This window comes from Lissotriton helveticus, chromosome 9 (assembly GCF_964261635.1).
Source record: "Lissotriton helveticus chromosome 9, aLisHel1.1, whole genome shotgun sequence".
Taxonomy (NCBI): domain Eukaryota; kingdom Metazoa; phylum Chordata; class Amphibia; order Caudata; family Salamandridae; genus Lissotriton; species Lissotriton helveticus.
Genome location: NC_136070.1, coordinates 909,877,283 through 909,893,951, shown reverse-complemented (window position 1 = coordinate 909,893,951; position 16,669 = coordinate 909,877,283). Strand labels below are relative to the sequence as shown.

General features: G+C 44.8%; 1 protein-coding gene across 1 annotated transcript in view; it reads left to right on the top strand.

The window, feature by feature from the left end:
• The window catches only part of TSPAN15 (tetraspanin 15), a 167,462-nt gene that overhangs the window by 82,773 nt on the left and 68,020 nt on the right, over positions 1-16,669 (top strand). Inside the window, exons 5-6 of the mRNA XM_078661085.1 lie at positions 2,189-2,305; positions 10,760-10,807. Coding sequence (XP_078517211.1) covers positions 2,189-2,305; positions 10,760-10,807 — 165 coding nt within the window. The remainder of the gene's footprint in view (positions 1-2,188; positions 2,306-10,759; positions 10,808-16,669) is intronic.

Below are 16,669 nucleotides of genomic sequence, written 5' to 3'. Positions count from 1 at the left end.
TGAAAAGGAGTTTGCTTTGACATGAAGCACTTGTGTGCTACTCTTAACATTCATGCAGAACCTAGTGCTAACCCGTTCTGTTCTTACAATTCAAGGGAGTGTCTTGATAAATGAGCTGCCAGTCATTTCTGTGCGTACATCAGAGATAAGCATGATTTGAGACATACATTACTGAAAAAAAATTATTTTTAAAACGAAGATTGGTAGCCATGGTAAAATGAACAAAGCCAATAATAAACCTCATGTGATTTTCAAAATCATTCGTTTCATTTTAAAACTTTCAAAGTGCTTTCACCCATGACCACTTGTACGTGCTTATAACTTGTTTTCATATGGCACTCAAAACAAATGTTGCATAGCGCCATAAATACGTTTTTTTAGGATTTTACTTTTCACCATGCTAGGTATAACCTGTACATATCTCAGCAACAAATGCTTAATTCCCTAAGCTATCTTAGTAAACTTTAATGAAAGTGTGAATATGCCTTCCAAAGTCTACAACATCCGCACAGTTATAGACACTAATAATCACCACACGAGAAACAATACTAATTTTATCAACCTGGTACAGATAAAAGGCTGTGTTGAGCTTTCTGGGCGCAACACCTGTGACCAGGGAGGAATGGAAGATGGAAGGGAGAAGAGAGGGTGAGATTGCAAATGTTTGGATTGTTGGATTGAATAAGGCTTGGTACCCGATGAGATGCTGATGGCTCTGCTGCACACGCAGAACCTGGATCTTGCCCAGGCAGGATAGACATTTTCCAGGTTGAGGGTTCCTACCTTAACCAGATGTATGTGACAGAACCCTGAAGAACCTGAGGACTGGGAATCATTAACTTGTCTGCAACCACCAACGAGCCGAGATTCCTCAGACCTTCCATGTGCCTACATTTAGCTGTAGCACTAGCCAGCAAATGGGGCAAGAGAAATGCTGATAGGAAGCCACCTCAACCTGTATTCCACCAAGGAGTAAGTAGAAGGCATATGACTGATGAGGTCTCGGCCTCCCAACCTATGGGTGAGCTGAGTTCAAAAACTTGCCAGGTTCATGCATGAGTAGCTCATCCAATTAAATTTGCATTCTATGCCTCATGACCCCTTTTAGGTCAAGCCACTTGGCTTGTCAAATACTACATTTTAAAAAAAGGTTGCCTTTGTCATTCTACAGGCGCGCACCTGCCTCCTGACGCATGCGCGTGTCATTCGAATGATGCAACTGTCATCATGCCTTTTGTTTAGCTGGTAATGTTTTCCATGGTAGCCTGACTCTGTTTTCTGTTTGAATTGCCTCGCCTTTCTGCCACCCGTTACTCACTGCATACACTTTTTTGATAAGGCCATTGGTTTGCTTTTATGCTGTCCGATCTCCGCAGCCACACCTGCATGAACTTTACACCCATCTGAGATCCAGCACTTGAGTGAATTCCCTTTTGCTAGGAACCATAAAGAGACTGCGGAGCCAGGATTATGTAGATAAATTCACTGACTTTTCAGGGTGCACCATCCTGCTTTGGATTTCAGATTTCAAAGAACTCTGAAGAGTATTTAAACAACACTGACCTTACAGCCTTGGGTGTCGAGGATGGTATTGTCAAATTTACCCTCTCGTAATGACCAAGGCTGTACCTAGCTATCAGGTTAACAGAAATATTTTATTTCATCCTAAAATCTTGGCATCAGACCTCCAAAGACCTTGACTGAGGGCTACAACCAGCCTAGGTTTATCAAGAGACCAATACACATGATGGCTTGAACAAACATTCAATGTTGATGGATTATTTTACTGTGTTTATAAGGCATTCTTGTTCTCTTCAGTTGTTTATGAAATATACTGCAAGCATTGGATGTGTGCAAATGTCACAAGAGATTTCCTGCTGGCAATCGTGTGTTCTATTCTGGGTTTAGGGTGCATTTGGGGCTAAATACTTAAACCGGTGACAATGTTAACTATTTCCAACATGAGCAATTCTGAGATCTACCTGCACACTTTGGGTCCAGAGTAGAGTCAATTGGTATATTTTAGTGGCTTGCTAGAAATCACAATAGCCTGAACTTTTGGTTGAATTCTATGTCCCTTGTGTGAGTTTATCCGGAATGTCACCACTTGTTGACAAGATGGAAAAGTGATGATATGTATCTTTGTAAATACCGGAAGCACTCATATGAATTCTCTCATATCTTATAGTTCAAGTGTTGCGGTGGTGAAGATTTCAAAGACTGGGCGAAGAATCAATATCATGAGTGCGAAGGGAAGGGTCCGTTGGCATGTGGTGTGCCGTACACGTGCTGCATAAGCAATCAGGTTGGTGTGTCTCAATCTTCTAATGTGGCCATCCATTAACATATTGCTTGTAAGTGTGAGAAGTACCGTATTTCTAAGCACAGCCTGCGGGTGACCCAATCTGTTATGTTACCTACATTTTTATAATGTGCTAATCACCTGAACGGGTATCCAGGTCCTTGGACAAGTATGTAGGTGTGTGGTCCCAAGGAGCTTATTCGAAGAGGCAGGTCTTCAGATTCTTGTGAAACTCATGAAAGTGAGGAGGAGGCTCAATCGGGCTGAGGGAGGTCATTTCAATGTTGAGTGTGATGTAGGAGAATGAGCAACTTCCTGTTTTGCTTTAGCGGATGCGGGGAGTGAATGAGAGTGAGGCAGAGTGTAGCTCTCTAGTCTTCTGGTACTGTGTTGTAAAGGGCTTTATATGTGTGCTTGAAGTTTGAATTGGCTGCACTTGTAAATGAGGAACCAGTGAAGCTTCCTGAGGTGTGATGTGTGTGCAGCGTGCGTGGTAGAGTATGAGTCTTGTGATGACGTTCTGTAGGGTCTGGAGTCTGTGTAGGAGTTGGAGATTCCAGTGTAGAGTGTTGCCGTAGTCCAGCCTGGTGGTGATGAGGCTCGCATGACAGTCCATCAGGTGTTGAGGCAACAATTTGAAGATCTTTCGTAGCATGCGTAGGATGTGGAAGCAGGATGGGCTCACTGCGTTGACTTAAGCCGTCCTGTTGAGCTTGTTGTCTAGGATGAGCCCTAGATTTTGTGTGGGTTTTAGGTGTGGGTGTCAATCCTAGCTCTGATGGCCACCAGGTGGAGTCCCATTGGGAGGTCTTGTTGCCGAAGACCAGTACTTCCATCTTGTGGTAGTTGGACTTCAGACAGTTGGTTCACATCCAGTCTGCTACCATGGTAATGCAGTTGGTGAAACTGGTTTGGTGGTGGTTGGCTTGTCCATCAGGGAGATGAGTTTGGTGACAATGACGTGGGAGATGATTTTGAGGTCTTGTCATCAGATGATGTTGGTGAGTGGTGTTGCATATGTTGAAAATGGTGGGGATAAGGAGCGATTCATGTGGCGCTGAGCATATCAGTTTTTTGGACTCTGATGTGAAGGGTGGCCCTCTGGCTTTTTCTCATGTGAAAGGAACAGATCCATTTGAGAGCAGATCCTTTTATGTCCATCTCATGGAGTCTTCTGATGAGAGCGTTGTGTGAGACAGTGTTGAAGGCAAGGTGATCATGGAGTCTTCTGATGAGAGCGTTGTGTGAGACAGTGTTGAAGGCAAGGTGAGGTCAAGCAGAATGAGTGCCCCTGTTTCTCATTGGTCCAGAATGGTTTGATTGTCATTAGTGGCTGCAATGAGTGCTGTTTTTTTGGTGATGTTTTTTTCTGAATCCTGATTGAGTGTTGTCTAGAAGATGGTGAAGCTCTAGGTGGGCTGTGAGTTGCTTGTTGAAGGTCTTCTCAATCACTTTGGCTGGAAGGGGAGCTGGGAGACAGATCAGAAGTTGCTCAGTTGATTCTGGTCACCTGTGGGCTTCTTGAGGTGGGCCTTGATTTCTAAAAGTTTCTATTCATCCGGGGAAGTGACAGATGTGATGTAGGTGTTAATGTGGGTCAGGGTATTGCTGATTGGTGATGTTCCTTGATTGTAAATGTCGGGATCATGGGTCCATTGGTGCCCATGAATGGATGATCCGCATGATTGTCGTTGTGTCCTTTCTGGTGATGGTTGCCCATTTAGTCAGATGGCCATCTTGATTGGTGGTGGCTAGGTGAGCAATTTGCTCACCAGCCCAACCCTTGAGAACTAAGTTGCTCTAGATGCTTGCAGTTTTCCTTGGAAGAAGTTGGATAGGTTGTCGCAGAGTTGTTGGGAGGCAGTGATGTTGTGGATAGTGGCTCAGGTCGTGGTGAAATCCTTGAGTAGCGAGAAGCTTTAGAGGCGAGAACTGCAGCAGTGCTTGCAGAGATGCTTTACTCACAAAAAGCTTATTTTGTTCCTGCTCCTCACTGAGGTTATTTCCCCTTTATTTTAAGTTATGGGCCGAGTCTGTGCCTACATAACGAAGAGTGGTAAGTGAGATTACTTACCTCACTCATGCTTGGAGAGCACTGAAACTTCAGACCTCGTCCTCTTTGGTCCTGATGAAGGCCACACGCCCCTTAGGGGCAACACTGTGCCAAAACATGTCAGCCTCTTCAACACAGCCATCTTTTTTAACCTTATTTTCCTGTTCAATAAATCACCATACACAGGTAAATCGATATTTTTAACCTTTGTTCACGACTGTTGCTACCCAGTGAGTCTCCCTCGAGGTGTAGGACAGTAGATCAGTTTGAGAATGGAACGCTAAAGTGATAGGCCCTATGATGATACTGTCCACTTAACCACATTGGAGGAGAATCAAGATATACCGCACAAAATGGTTCTGTGGTTGAGGGTCTCCAATACAATCCCTGTGAGACTCTGATTTACTGACACAAGTGATTCATTCCCATTTGATCTTAAAACATCAAGAAGATCCCCTTGCAGGTGTTGGAGCATCATTTGAAGTGGTCCACTCTTGCTTTTTTCTTGGAGTGTTTTATTTGCCAGTGATCGCATCTGAGTGTTTGTTGCCTTGCAGGTAGTTCTTCCGGTGGCGTTGTGGATGGATGTCCATTTCCTTTCTGGCTGCTTACAGTTTCATTTGTTGTGTTGGAGGTCTTCTGTGTACCAGCTGGCCTGCTTTTTTGATCTATTATGCTTGTTATGTTTGGTGGGTGCGAGGGAGTCTGCGCAGTTCTTGATCCAGTTATTGATTTCCTTGTCCAGGTTGTCTGTGGGGCGTGGTTGATCCATGCTTAGGGCGTTGAGCCAGTCTGCTTCTGTGATTTTGCCCCAGCTGTGACTTAGAATGCTGAACCTAGTAGGGTTTTAGGGATTTTAGGTGTGTTGAATTGGAAGTGGATGATGGAGTGGTCCTTTCATGTGAGTGGATTGGTGGAGTTATGTTTGATGCTGTTGCTTGTGGTAAAGATGGGGTCCATTGTATCCTTGGTCGTGTGTTGGTTCTAAGACTAGCTGGGTGAGTCTGATGTTGCTCAAACTTTCGAGGAGTGCTGTGGAGCAGGGGTCATTTCTACCTTCCAGGTGAAAGTTGAGGTCGCTGCTTCTTAGGATACTGTGAACATAGGGTGGATGACTTCTGGACTAGGTGATCAAATCTGGCCTTTCCGCGTTCAATGACAACCGTGACTCTAGAGACCAATTTGAATTTTAAGGTGGAGAAACCAGTTGTTGTTCTAGGGCGCATTTTGTACAAGGTGGGCTCCTATCAAATGCTTAGCTTGTAATAGATGTCTTTGGTAACTGGTAGTCATATCAAAGACCATGGCCATTTGGACTTCAAAGACCATATGTCCTGACATCAATGAGGTAGACATAGGAATGCTATGTTGAGTCCCATCATCTTGGGACATAAATATTAAGTAAATTAGGGGCATATGTAGGTAATTCACATTTTGCGATTCTCAAATAGCGATTTTTAAGGAATTACTATTTGAGAATGGAATGTAGGTAAAAAATCGCAATTGTTTTGCGAATCTCTAAAATTCCTTAATTGCGATTAGCAAATTGCGAATCGCAATTAAGGAATGAGTGTTCCATTCATTCCTATGGGCCAAGAGGCCCATAGGAATAAATGGAGATACATTCTCAAATTGCGATTTTCTATGAGAAAATCACAATGTGACAATCGCAATTCCAAGGGTGCCAGGGTGTCCAAAGGACACCTGTTGCACCCCTGGAATGTGCCTGTAAGTACATGTGGCGCACATACATGCCCCAAGGGCATGTCTGTGCGCCACATAGCACTTTGAATTAAAAAAAATATTTCATTTTGATAGGAAATCGCAAAATACCATCTACTTGGAGTAGGTGGTATTTTGCGATTCCTTAAGACATATTTGCAATGTCAAAGGCACTCCTACACAGCATTTAAGGAATCGCAAAATTGCATTTCCTTAAATGCTTGAGCAAAATAAGGAATCTCATTTTTTGCGATTCCTTATTTTGATATGTGGCACCTACATACCAAAAGGCCGTTTGCGATTGCATTTGCGAATCGCAATACAGTGGTTTGGTACTGCCAGACACCTGGGTGGAGGTGTGGCACAGGATGAGGCTAACATGGTATGAGATGCAGAGACCACCTTATATCACCTTTCCGACACACAACTAACTATGGCTGTGACTCAACTATATTCAGGGACTGCAAAATAGGAACTTTCTGTGCTCTGATCTCACTGCTACTCACATAATGTCATGTCTCTGGAATAAGGAGTAGTCACTTTGCTATATGGTTGGCTCTGGCATCTAATGCATATGGATGTCTAGCATACATACCATCACCATGTCCCTGTTCCTCTATTGTCTAGAGGGAAAAGAGCCAAAATGTGTTGCCATGTGCATGCCCCACTTTATGTGGGGGCGCTATCGTGTCTGTTAGAAGTCACTTATAATGTCCAAGCTTTCAATGCTTTTCTTATTCTTCAAATAGTAGGAGTGAGGGAGAACCACTCGATCCTGAGTCAGCGTCAGCCCCTGTTATTTGCCTGTTAGTGAGGAGATTTCAAGGCTCTTAAAAGGGCACTTTGACAGACAAAGCGTTGGTTTGGAAGGAAAAAAACTGTTCTCTTACAGTTCAGTCCTTGCGTCTTGTACAATCTTGAACAGGAGAGCATTAACTCATTTACACACACCTGTAATAAATAGAATAGAGAAACTCCTAAAAGACAGAAAATAAAGAATATAACTCCAACTGCCAAAAACATGATGACATCCTGAATACAAACATCCTGTGTGCTAGATCTTGCACACTTTAACTGCAAGTGATCACAAATGAAATAAATAGTTAGCAACCCCCTAGGGAATATGAGAAGGGAGTGGTTCCCAGAGTGCAGGGTTAATAACTTTTATGCCTGCAACCTACTCCACTCCTGTTTTATCCTCTAGGGATGCTATTGTCTCCAAGTGGAATGTCCTCAAAAATGCACACTGAATGGCGTCTGTTTGAGGTGTTGTCTTACAAGTGTTAGAGATATCTGGACTCTTCAAAGTGCTGCCTGGCTCTCAATTTAAAAAAAACAGAATGTGGTGACACAAAATCAGCAGACCCAAAGCTCAGGTCTTCAGTCATAAGAGGAATATCAGAATGTGTCCATATAGCCCCCACCTGGTGAATTTACACAGTAAAAAGAAAATCTTCCTCAGTCAACCGCTGTAAGGTATAATGTCCTAGGTGATCCTGGGTAATTAATGACTGTTGCACAATCGGGGAAGTTAAGATGTGCCTTATCTCTTTGGCTTTGGAAACCTAGCTAAAAATAACCACCCTTTATAGATTCACTGTAGCAGTAGCATTCCTTTATAGCGGACAAGCTCTGTAGAGGGAGACTTCTCTTAGGCTTGCCAAAGACTACCTCAATTGGAAAGCAAAATAAATACTATTAATTTCCTTCATAGGTTCGCAGGTCTATCTTCCTGCAGACATCTCTTGGCTCTGTTGATGAGAGACCACGCTAACACCTAAAACTTTTTTGAAGAAGGACCATAAATACGATAATTGCTTGACTCTGAAGAGAGTGATTGCTAAGTAACACAAGATCATATGTTTCCAGAAATTCAAATTTACCTGACACCCGCAAGCCTGTCAGCACGGAAACCCTGTCCTTTCCAACGCTTGCCAAAGTGACCGATCCTTGAGGAGAAATATGGAACTTCCATCAGAAGTTAAGCTCCCATATATGTTCTGGACATTCTGGTACCTTTACCAACCCGTGACCTCTGACATTACTGACTGGTGCCAGAGACTCGCCCAGCCATTAAGAGTTACTCTCTCCTATGGGAGACGTCCAGTAAGTCATCACCTCTCTGGAAAATGGATAACATTAAACCACTGAACAGAGCCTTCTCATTATGACAGCAAAACAAACCAGGGCTATACAAAGGATGTATGACGTTACAACGCATACTTTTACAACGCCTACCTTTACAACGAAATTTTTACAACGCAAAATCTATTACAACGCATACATTTACAACGCAATTTTTTACAACGCATATACATTTACAACGCATACCATTACAACGTAAGTATTGGTAAGTATATAATAATTTTTTTATGTAAATTAATATAATATAATTTAATTTAATTTCATTAAATTATTTAATGTAAATTTAATTTTACTTTATTTTTACACTGTACCCCTGTACCCCAAAAACCCAAAACAGACCCTGAACCCTAAAAAAAAACCTTTACCCAAAAACTAAAAACTGACCCTGAACCCTAAAAATACCCCTTTACCCAAAAACCAAAAACTGACCCTGAACCCTAAAAATACCCCTTTACCCAAAAACTAAAAACTGACCCTGAACCCTAAAAATACCCCTTTACCCAAAAACTAAAAACTGACCCTGAACCCTAAAAATACCCCTTTACCCAAAAACCCAAAACTGACCCTGAACCCTAAAAATACCCCTTTACCCAAAAACCCAAAACTGACCCTGAACCCTAAAAATACCGCTTTACCCAAAAACCCAAAACTATAACATTTTAAATATAATCATATACTTACCAATACTTATGTTGTAATGGTATGCGTTGTAAAAGTATCTGCGTTGTAAAAACATGCGTTGTAAATGTATGCGTTGTAATAGTTTTTGCGTTGTAAAAGTTTCGTTGTAATGGTAGTGCGTTGTAAAAGTTGCGTTGTAAACGTATCCCATACAAATGAGCTTTGAAGGTGTCTGAGAAAATCTTAACCAATCACACAACAAATGCTGCGTTTCACTATCAGAATAAGATGTAGGCTTGAATAATCACCAATCGAGTAAGGTGGAGGTGTAGCAAACCCAGACCAAAAAGAACAGGAGCCACCTTTCCATGGCTCAGTGGCAAGTACATCGGCATTACATTCTTCTTTCCAACTTATCTAGTTTGAGAGGAATAGTCTCTTGCAATGGTCTATTTAAGCAAGAAGCAGCTGCAGGTACTAGAACCCTCATCTTCTGATCCTTGCTCAGGCAAGATCCTAAAACCTTAAAAAATCGTTCTTTTTGGGCTTCACGTTGGTGGGTATTGCTGTTTACCAAAGTAGGCAGAAATCACCACTACCTAATTTCTTTTACAGAAATAGAGCTTTAATGGAGAAGTTGATTGCCACTAAAATAAAGTAATTGAACATCCAAGAAGGTTCAAACCTTAGCAGTATGTGTGTTTCCTCCTCTTATAAGTCTTAGAGTCACTATAGGCGAAAGAGTTTGGAATACTGAGACCGGTTTGGAGGGAAGGGCTTGTTCGTTATGTGTTAGGTTTTCTCCAGGCTTTTCTTGAACTGTGGAATGAGTATTAAAAGTGGGGCAGAGTAAAGCAGGTAAATGACATCAAGTACATCTTGGTATGGCTTTTTTTTTCTTTTAGCCGGTCTACACAGCCCAGTCTGGCACTGCCCTCTCCCTGACCACCTTTGTGATGCCATTGGTCAAAGTGCCCCCCCTCTAGCCGGTGTGGGTAATAGATCACAGTCAAAATATTAGCCTAAAAAAATATTGCATCCTCTTTCTTACCTACTACTAAGTTGTCAAAGTAAGCAGATGTAGATTTAGGAACAGTAATGTTATGCTTGCCCAGAAATGTTCCCCATGATTATGCAGTCTTTGTTCATTTAAAAGATGCAAGATTTTTGTAGGTTAATATATCCACCACGATATAATGGTACACAGCCGTCCAGCCTTCCCCGCCTCCCTCCCCCCAACACCCCCCTCCCAAAACAAGAGTAAATAGCACGATGGTGGGATTGGCATTCCCAGTATGGATTTAAAAGCCTATGCATTTAAAAAAAAATAAGTCTAGGTAAAGTTACCACATATGTTTTCAAATGACTGTGGCATGACCCCAGTTCGCTTTAGAGCACACTTCTTACCTTACTAGAGTCTTACGCTGTGGTTCATGTTTTTACTAGCTCAGACAGAGTTGTTAGCTAATTTATTAGCAAAGTCTCCCATCCCATCCTACTGAAGTTTGCTGGTTGCATTCATATGTTCTCGCCTGCTTAATATTTATACTAATACTGGGAGAGGGGATGTGTGGATGACCTCTCTAACCATCTTAGGTCAATTCAATGTCCTTCACATATGACTGTTTCAATGAACCACACCTTTTTACTGGGCCCCAACTTATCCAGTGTGTTGTTCTGTGTATTCATTCCCTATTATTATGCATCCCATCTTCTGCAGTCGGAGTCCACGGTTCAGTACATTTAGACATTCTCTTTCGGACTAATCAGTGACTTGGTTAAGAACTGCTGAGCCAATTGCAAATAACAACAAAAAATGTGCTATCCATAAGTCTGTCTGTGTTGTCTTTGGCTATCCCATTTAGCCTTGTTGATTTCCAGTACTGTAAAATTGACCTATGTAACTTTTTTTTCAGACGAGTGTAATCAACACAATGTGTGGATATAAAGCACTAGAAAAAGAGGTAATTTTTAATTTTTTATTTCCGTCTTCAAAGTGTGCAACTGTGGACAAGGGCAGGTTTGAAAATGTTTTGTTAATACTACATGTTGGTGCCAAGACAACACAGTGCTGTACTGGTGTACCAGCCACCAAGTCAGGATTTAGCCCAACAATTATTGAAGGAAACCTTGAGTTCTGTTTATGCACAGCTGTCACAAGTTTACTTTCCTCTCCCTGCAGTCAAGGATATTGCGCCTTAAGCCCTGGGATGAAGGGAATGCTGAAAGTGTGAGAAAAACCAAAATTTAACATTTAGTTCAAATTACTAAAGGTGTTGTAATACCCAGAATGATAAGGCATGTCCCTAATAGAATGACCTAATTAAAGTGATGGTGAAACTATTTGAGTTTGTTGTTAATCAGTTTATTGAGTATTGCCACCAACAGACCAATATCAAAACTGTAATATAGACGTCTCATATCCACGCACCACTCTCCCGCCCTCCTATCACCACGTTATCAAAATGTGACTCAATCCTACATACATTCACATCCCTGTGTGAGAGCCCGATAGTCAAGGGTCTCCTTATGGGATCCGCTCCTGGCACAGTCTCCCAGTTCTTTACATCAGTTGAAGGCGGCCTCACTCTGGGCCTTCTCCCACTTCCATCCATGGTCCCACACTTTATCATATATGCTGGGCCATCCTCCGGCTTGGTAAACCAACTTCTTGGCCCTCCTACACCAGTCAGTTCAGGTTCATCTCCTAGTCTGCCATGTTGAGGAACGTGACTGCCCCCAGTACCTGATTGTTTCTGTGCCACCATCAATGCCACATTGTATGACAGTAGGGCGCACCTATCCAAGGTGAGTCCCCTCCTCCCCCCCCCCCCCCCCCCCCCATATTCCCAACATCACTAAGTGGGGCGTCCGTTTCTGTGGACTATCAATAGCATGGGATATCCTGCCACTTATCTCTCTCCAGTATTCCCTTATCACACTGCAGTCCCACAGTGTGTGTATTAAGGGACCTTTCTGTTGATACCCCTTTAGGCACAGCTTGTCCCCAGTCCTTTGCAAACCGATGCATCCACGTGAAGTATGCCCTGTGCAGTATTTTTAGCTGTATCAGTCAGAACCCCACTCATATGGCCACCTCCATGCAGCATCTGCAGGCTTACCCCCCATGATTCACCCTCCAGAACCCCCAGGTCATGTTCCCACTTGTTCCTAAGCATATAAAAAAGGGGGTGGGGGGAAGAGTGGTAAACTATTGGCAAAGAATAGTGGTGTAGATTTGGAAAATCACTTGCTTATGTAGTTGGGATCTCAGTATTCTAAATTCAAGTGGTGTCTCCTCCACCACCTCGTTTAGTAAAGCCCCAAAGCCTAGGAGTATTTGTTGTACTTGTAGGTACTGGGGAAATTGGCCCTCAGTTAGCTCAAATTGTTGCTGGAGCGCCACAAATGAGAACAGGTGCTCTTCGTTCCAAACGTCCCCCAGTTTTGAGATGCCAAAGACATCTTACTTCCCATGTCCTTCCAACATCTGCAGCCCCTTCACCATCTGTGATTCCCAAAGGCTGTCTACAAGATCACCTTTCCCTTCCAGGTCAGCAGTTTAGTCGCCTATCAGATCTTAACCATGGGGCTCGCATATGAGTTATTCCAACTGTCCCGTAGAGGTGGTCCAGGTAGCCTCTTGGTTCCATCGCTCTCCTGCCCGCTCAGAGCCACACTGATAAACCCAATGTCAAATGTTTTGTGACTTTGCCATGAAATCAAAGTAGAAAGCAGCACCGCTGGCCAGTGCGTGAATCACAGGCGGTCCTCAGCCTATCCGTCCCATTCTCACTCTACACCGCTACACGGTGTGACCAGTATCAACCTAGTCAGTATAAAATGCTCTTGCATATTCAGCACCCTAATGCGGTGTCATTGATACCCAGCAGGTCGATGTATAACACCCTGCAGACTCCTTGGCCCAAACCTCTCTCCATCCTCTAGTTCACACCAACTGTCCTATAACCTCAGATGGAATATAATCAGCCCCACCTCCTGGTTTCTAGGCCGCACACGGCCGAAGTCACTTAGTCTGGGTCCTCAGGAAGCAGGCGGGGATATATAGCAAGCTTTATTTAGGAGGTAGGCATAAACAAGGGGAGTTTAGCAGCCACTCGGGAAGTTCACCCACAGGTCTCAAAACACGATTGAGTCATGTAGTCGCTTGACCCGCTTCTGAACTGTCTTTGAAGCATTCCTTCAACCCAGTCAATCTCTCTGGCCAAGATGTCTTCAGTAAGGGCCAGGTGTGGGGAGGGCAGTTGGTCCGCCGCGATGAGGGTCAAAGGGGAACAACCAATGAATGGGGAGTAACACAGGGGAGCCTATTCGTAGGAGGAGGTTCCCCGACAGGTAAACGTTGATCAGGGACATGCCCAGGTACACCGGGCACAGGGTCAGGTGTGCATTTGTGTGAGTCGCAATAAACACTTCAGGTGTCAAACACGAAGAGTTGCAAATTCCGTACCTCCATGGAGATGAGGCACAACGACCAGTGCACAATCATGCAGGTCTCTCTAGACCAGTCCAGGTACACACACAAGCACAAGTTTAGCACAGCCACATGAGGTAGAATGAGGCACTACACTCCCACCTCTGAGGGTCACACCCTGTGATTCGGACACCGCACGTAATGATCATTGAGGCAGGGTGATGCATGAGAGAGATGCAGCACGATTGACTAAATGGGCCATGCAGGGTCCCACAACCAGTTAATCCCCTCACCACCAACAAGACACTCATGAGTGTCCGGGTCCCTGCAGTACAGGACTCGCATGCCTTAGATGCGTACAAGATTTTTGGGGTTCCACACTAGACAATACGGTCTCCAGGCACAAGACTTAGTTCCACACTCACTTCAACTCAACCCGTTGGGATTCAGTAGCCGATGTGGCACTTGAGAGAGCACCGCGCTCCAAATGTCACAGCTGGATGTTGTATCTCCCTCGCGGGAGATCTTTGATTTCCCTGAGGTGACCAGGACAACAGGAGACATGCCAACGAGCCCTTGGAGTATTTACAACAAGGGGTGGTGAGGGACAGAGTCTCTGAATTAAGCAGAATACTCTCACCCAGTCAAGAGATCAGGGCTAGATCCAACACCGTTTTTTTAGCTCACTGCACCATCCCAGTTTCAGAACCTGGCTGTATGCAAATTAGTCTGTTCCTGTCCCAGTGCATGATGGGAACAGGGCAAACCAAACTACAAAAGCCAATTCTTACACTGGGAAGGAAACAAGCTTCCGGGGACCGGTTTCTGGCATTTCAGCCGTCTTCGGCCCGGCTTGCTTGAATCCTGATGGTGCAATGAGCAAGGGACTCATGTCTGAGTATACCCTTCCACGCTTAGGGTGGACAAAAATATTTACAACAAGGGGTGGTGAGGGACAGAGTCTCTGAATTAAGCAGAATACTCGAACAGAAAAACGAGCCCTTGGAGAGCACACTTCAGAGCGCCACACTTCAGCAGGTCTGAACCCTAAACCAGTCACTATTCAGAAAGGGCACATGGTCCCTTTCAATGGCAGTACCTCCATGTGAACAACGAAGTCCTCTGGCAGTGTGCACCACACAGTCCTGTTTCTCCGGTCCAGTGTCCCCACACACGTATCTCCCTCTTGCTGAAGGATGGCACTGGTAGATCTACTGTTGTAGCTCTATGAAGTTAGGGGTGGTTTAAGGGGTTTCTCAATGAACCACAGATATCTCCCCTAGATTGTAAGCCTGTCTGCCATGGGGCTGTGGGATGTAGATCTTAATCTTTAGTGAGGCCACGATCTGGCCCTAGAGGCCAAGTGTCAAAACCTCTCGCTCCAACCTATCCCATCTGGCCCACAAATGGCAGAGATCTGTTGTTCCAGTTGTATGCCCATGGTTTATGGCTGTTGCTGGGGAATGGACAGATGTGCTCGCCTGACCCCTAGTGTCTACATCTGCCAGGCACCATGGCACACAAGACTTAAAGCGCATAGAAATATGTTTATTCTATAAGTGGCTTTTCTAAGCGAGTTATGCCAAAACCACCTTTACCACTGGGAAGGGATTGGCATTGTGAATCTATTGATGGGAAACATCATGAGGCTGCTCCACTGCAATCCGCTACTGCAGCCTGAAGTAATGTCAACCACTTACACACACAGGTATTTCTCACTACCTGGGCACACGTGTGCTCCCAGACCTGCAGTGGCAGGTTTTACACAGATTCCCCAGCAGCAGGGGTGCAAGTGCACCCTCAAATGTCTGCAACGGCAGACTGGACACAGGTTTATCTAATACGGATGTCGGTGCGCACGCACAGGCCTGCGATGACAGGCTGCATACGCTATCACTAGCACCATAGGTGCAGGTGCGCACACACAGTGGCCAGCAATGGCAGACGTAATCATAATAGATGCCAGTGTGCACACTCCGGCATACAATGACAGGCCAGGCACATGGGCTTGCCCAGGTCTCGCACCTAAGGTGTGAGTGCACACACACAGGCCTGCAATGACAGGCCAGGCACATGGGCTAACCTAGGCCCCAGCACCTTAGGCGCGAATGCGCGCACACAATCCTGCCTGGGCCAGCCGGACATGGGTGGATCCCCTTACGGGTGCAATTGCGCACACCAGACCTACAACGGTGGACTGAGCACCTTACCACTAGCACCCTGAGTGCGAGCACATGGCCAGAGAGGGTGTTGGAACACCAGGTAAGCAGACGTGCACTCAACGGCAGCATGGGCACCTATCCAAAATGCCATAGGTGCATCCTCGAGCATTGCTGAACACTCATTTGAAACCGCCTGAGGGCCAGTATGCAAATCCAGGTCTGTAATTAGATGTTGGACGCATAGTTAACACCCACAGGTGCTAGTGCGCACTCCCAGGTCTGCGTTTGCAAACTGGCCCATGTTTCAGAACACCGTGACAGCGCCTCTTCTGAGCCTGTGTAGGTAGGCACACGCACTTCTACACTGCCTTGACAGTGAGGACGTGCTGCAAGCCCTTATCCCCACAAGACAATTGGCAACAGCCCAGGAGTATCCCATGGGAAGCCCTATGGGGGAGTAGGGGGGCCCTCTCTGCCCTGGTAAGGCACATCCATATGTGCCCACCTTCAGCCTACCACCCCCATGCTCTTCAGGGGAGGTACCGTCATGGAATTGGATAACCCACTCAGGGTTGGCTGACGCGCAAGTGATGCCAAACTAGGCAGGGGTGCAATGGCTCCCCACTGGCCTGCGATGGTAGGCCCTAAACTTTGTTAACAAACTACCTGGTGGGTGACACTCCGTGCTACATCCCACTACTAGCCAGTGCCATACCTACCCCGGGTATGTGGTGTATCGGTTTAAGGGGCACCCGGAGGTATGGCACCTAAACCCACTGTGTACTCACACCCCACCTGGTGCGAGTGAGGCAGGTGCACGCACGTTCTCTTTGCAGTACACTGCGAAGGTGCCCAGATTCCTACGGTCATGTGGAGAGAAGAGGAAAAGACTAGGAGGAAAAAGTAAAATGTTTGGGGGTAAATTCCCCTAAAAAGGGCCATGTCCGAGAAGGCTGAAATACCGGAGACCGACTTAGATGATGAATTACAACATTCATAAATGTTTTTCAGTTGTTCTTCTGATGTAAATGAAAAACATTACAGTGAGAATCCTTAGAAAAGTCTGTATTTGTCTCAAAGGGGCCTAATCTTCACACATGAAGTTGACTTACATAAGAATAGTCTTAAGAATATTGCAGATTATTATATCACTATAAACCTGTGATATATAATTAAGGAAATTGTATATTCTGGTTGCTCCTGATGATAGGTAGTCATTGAACCAGGTG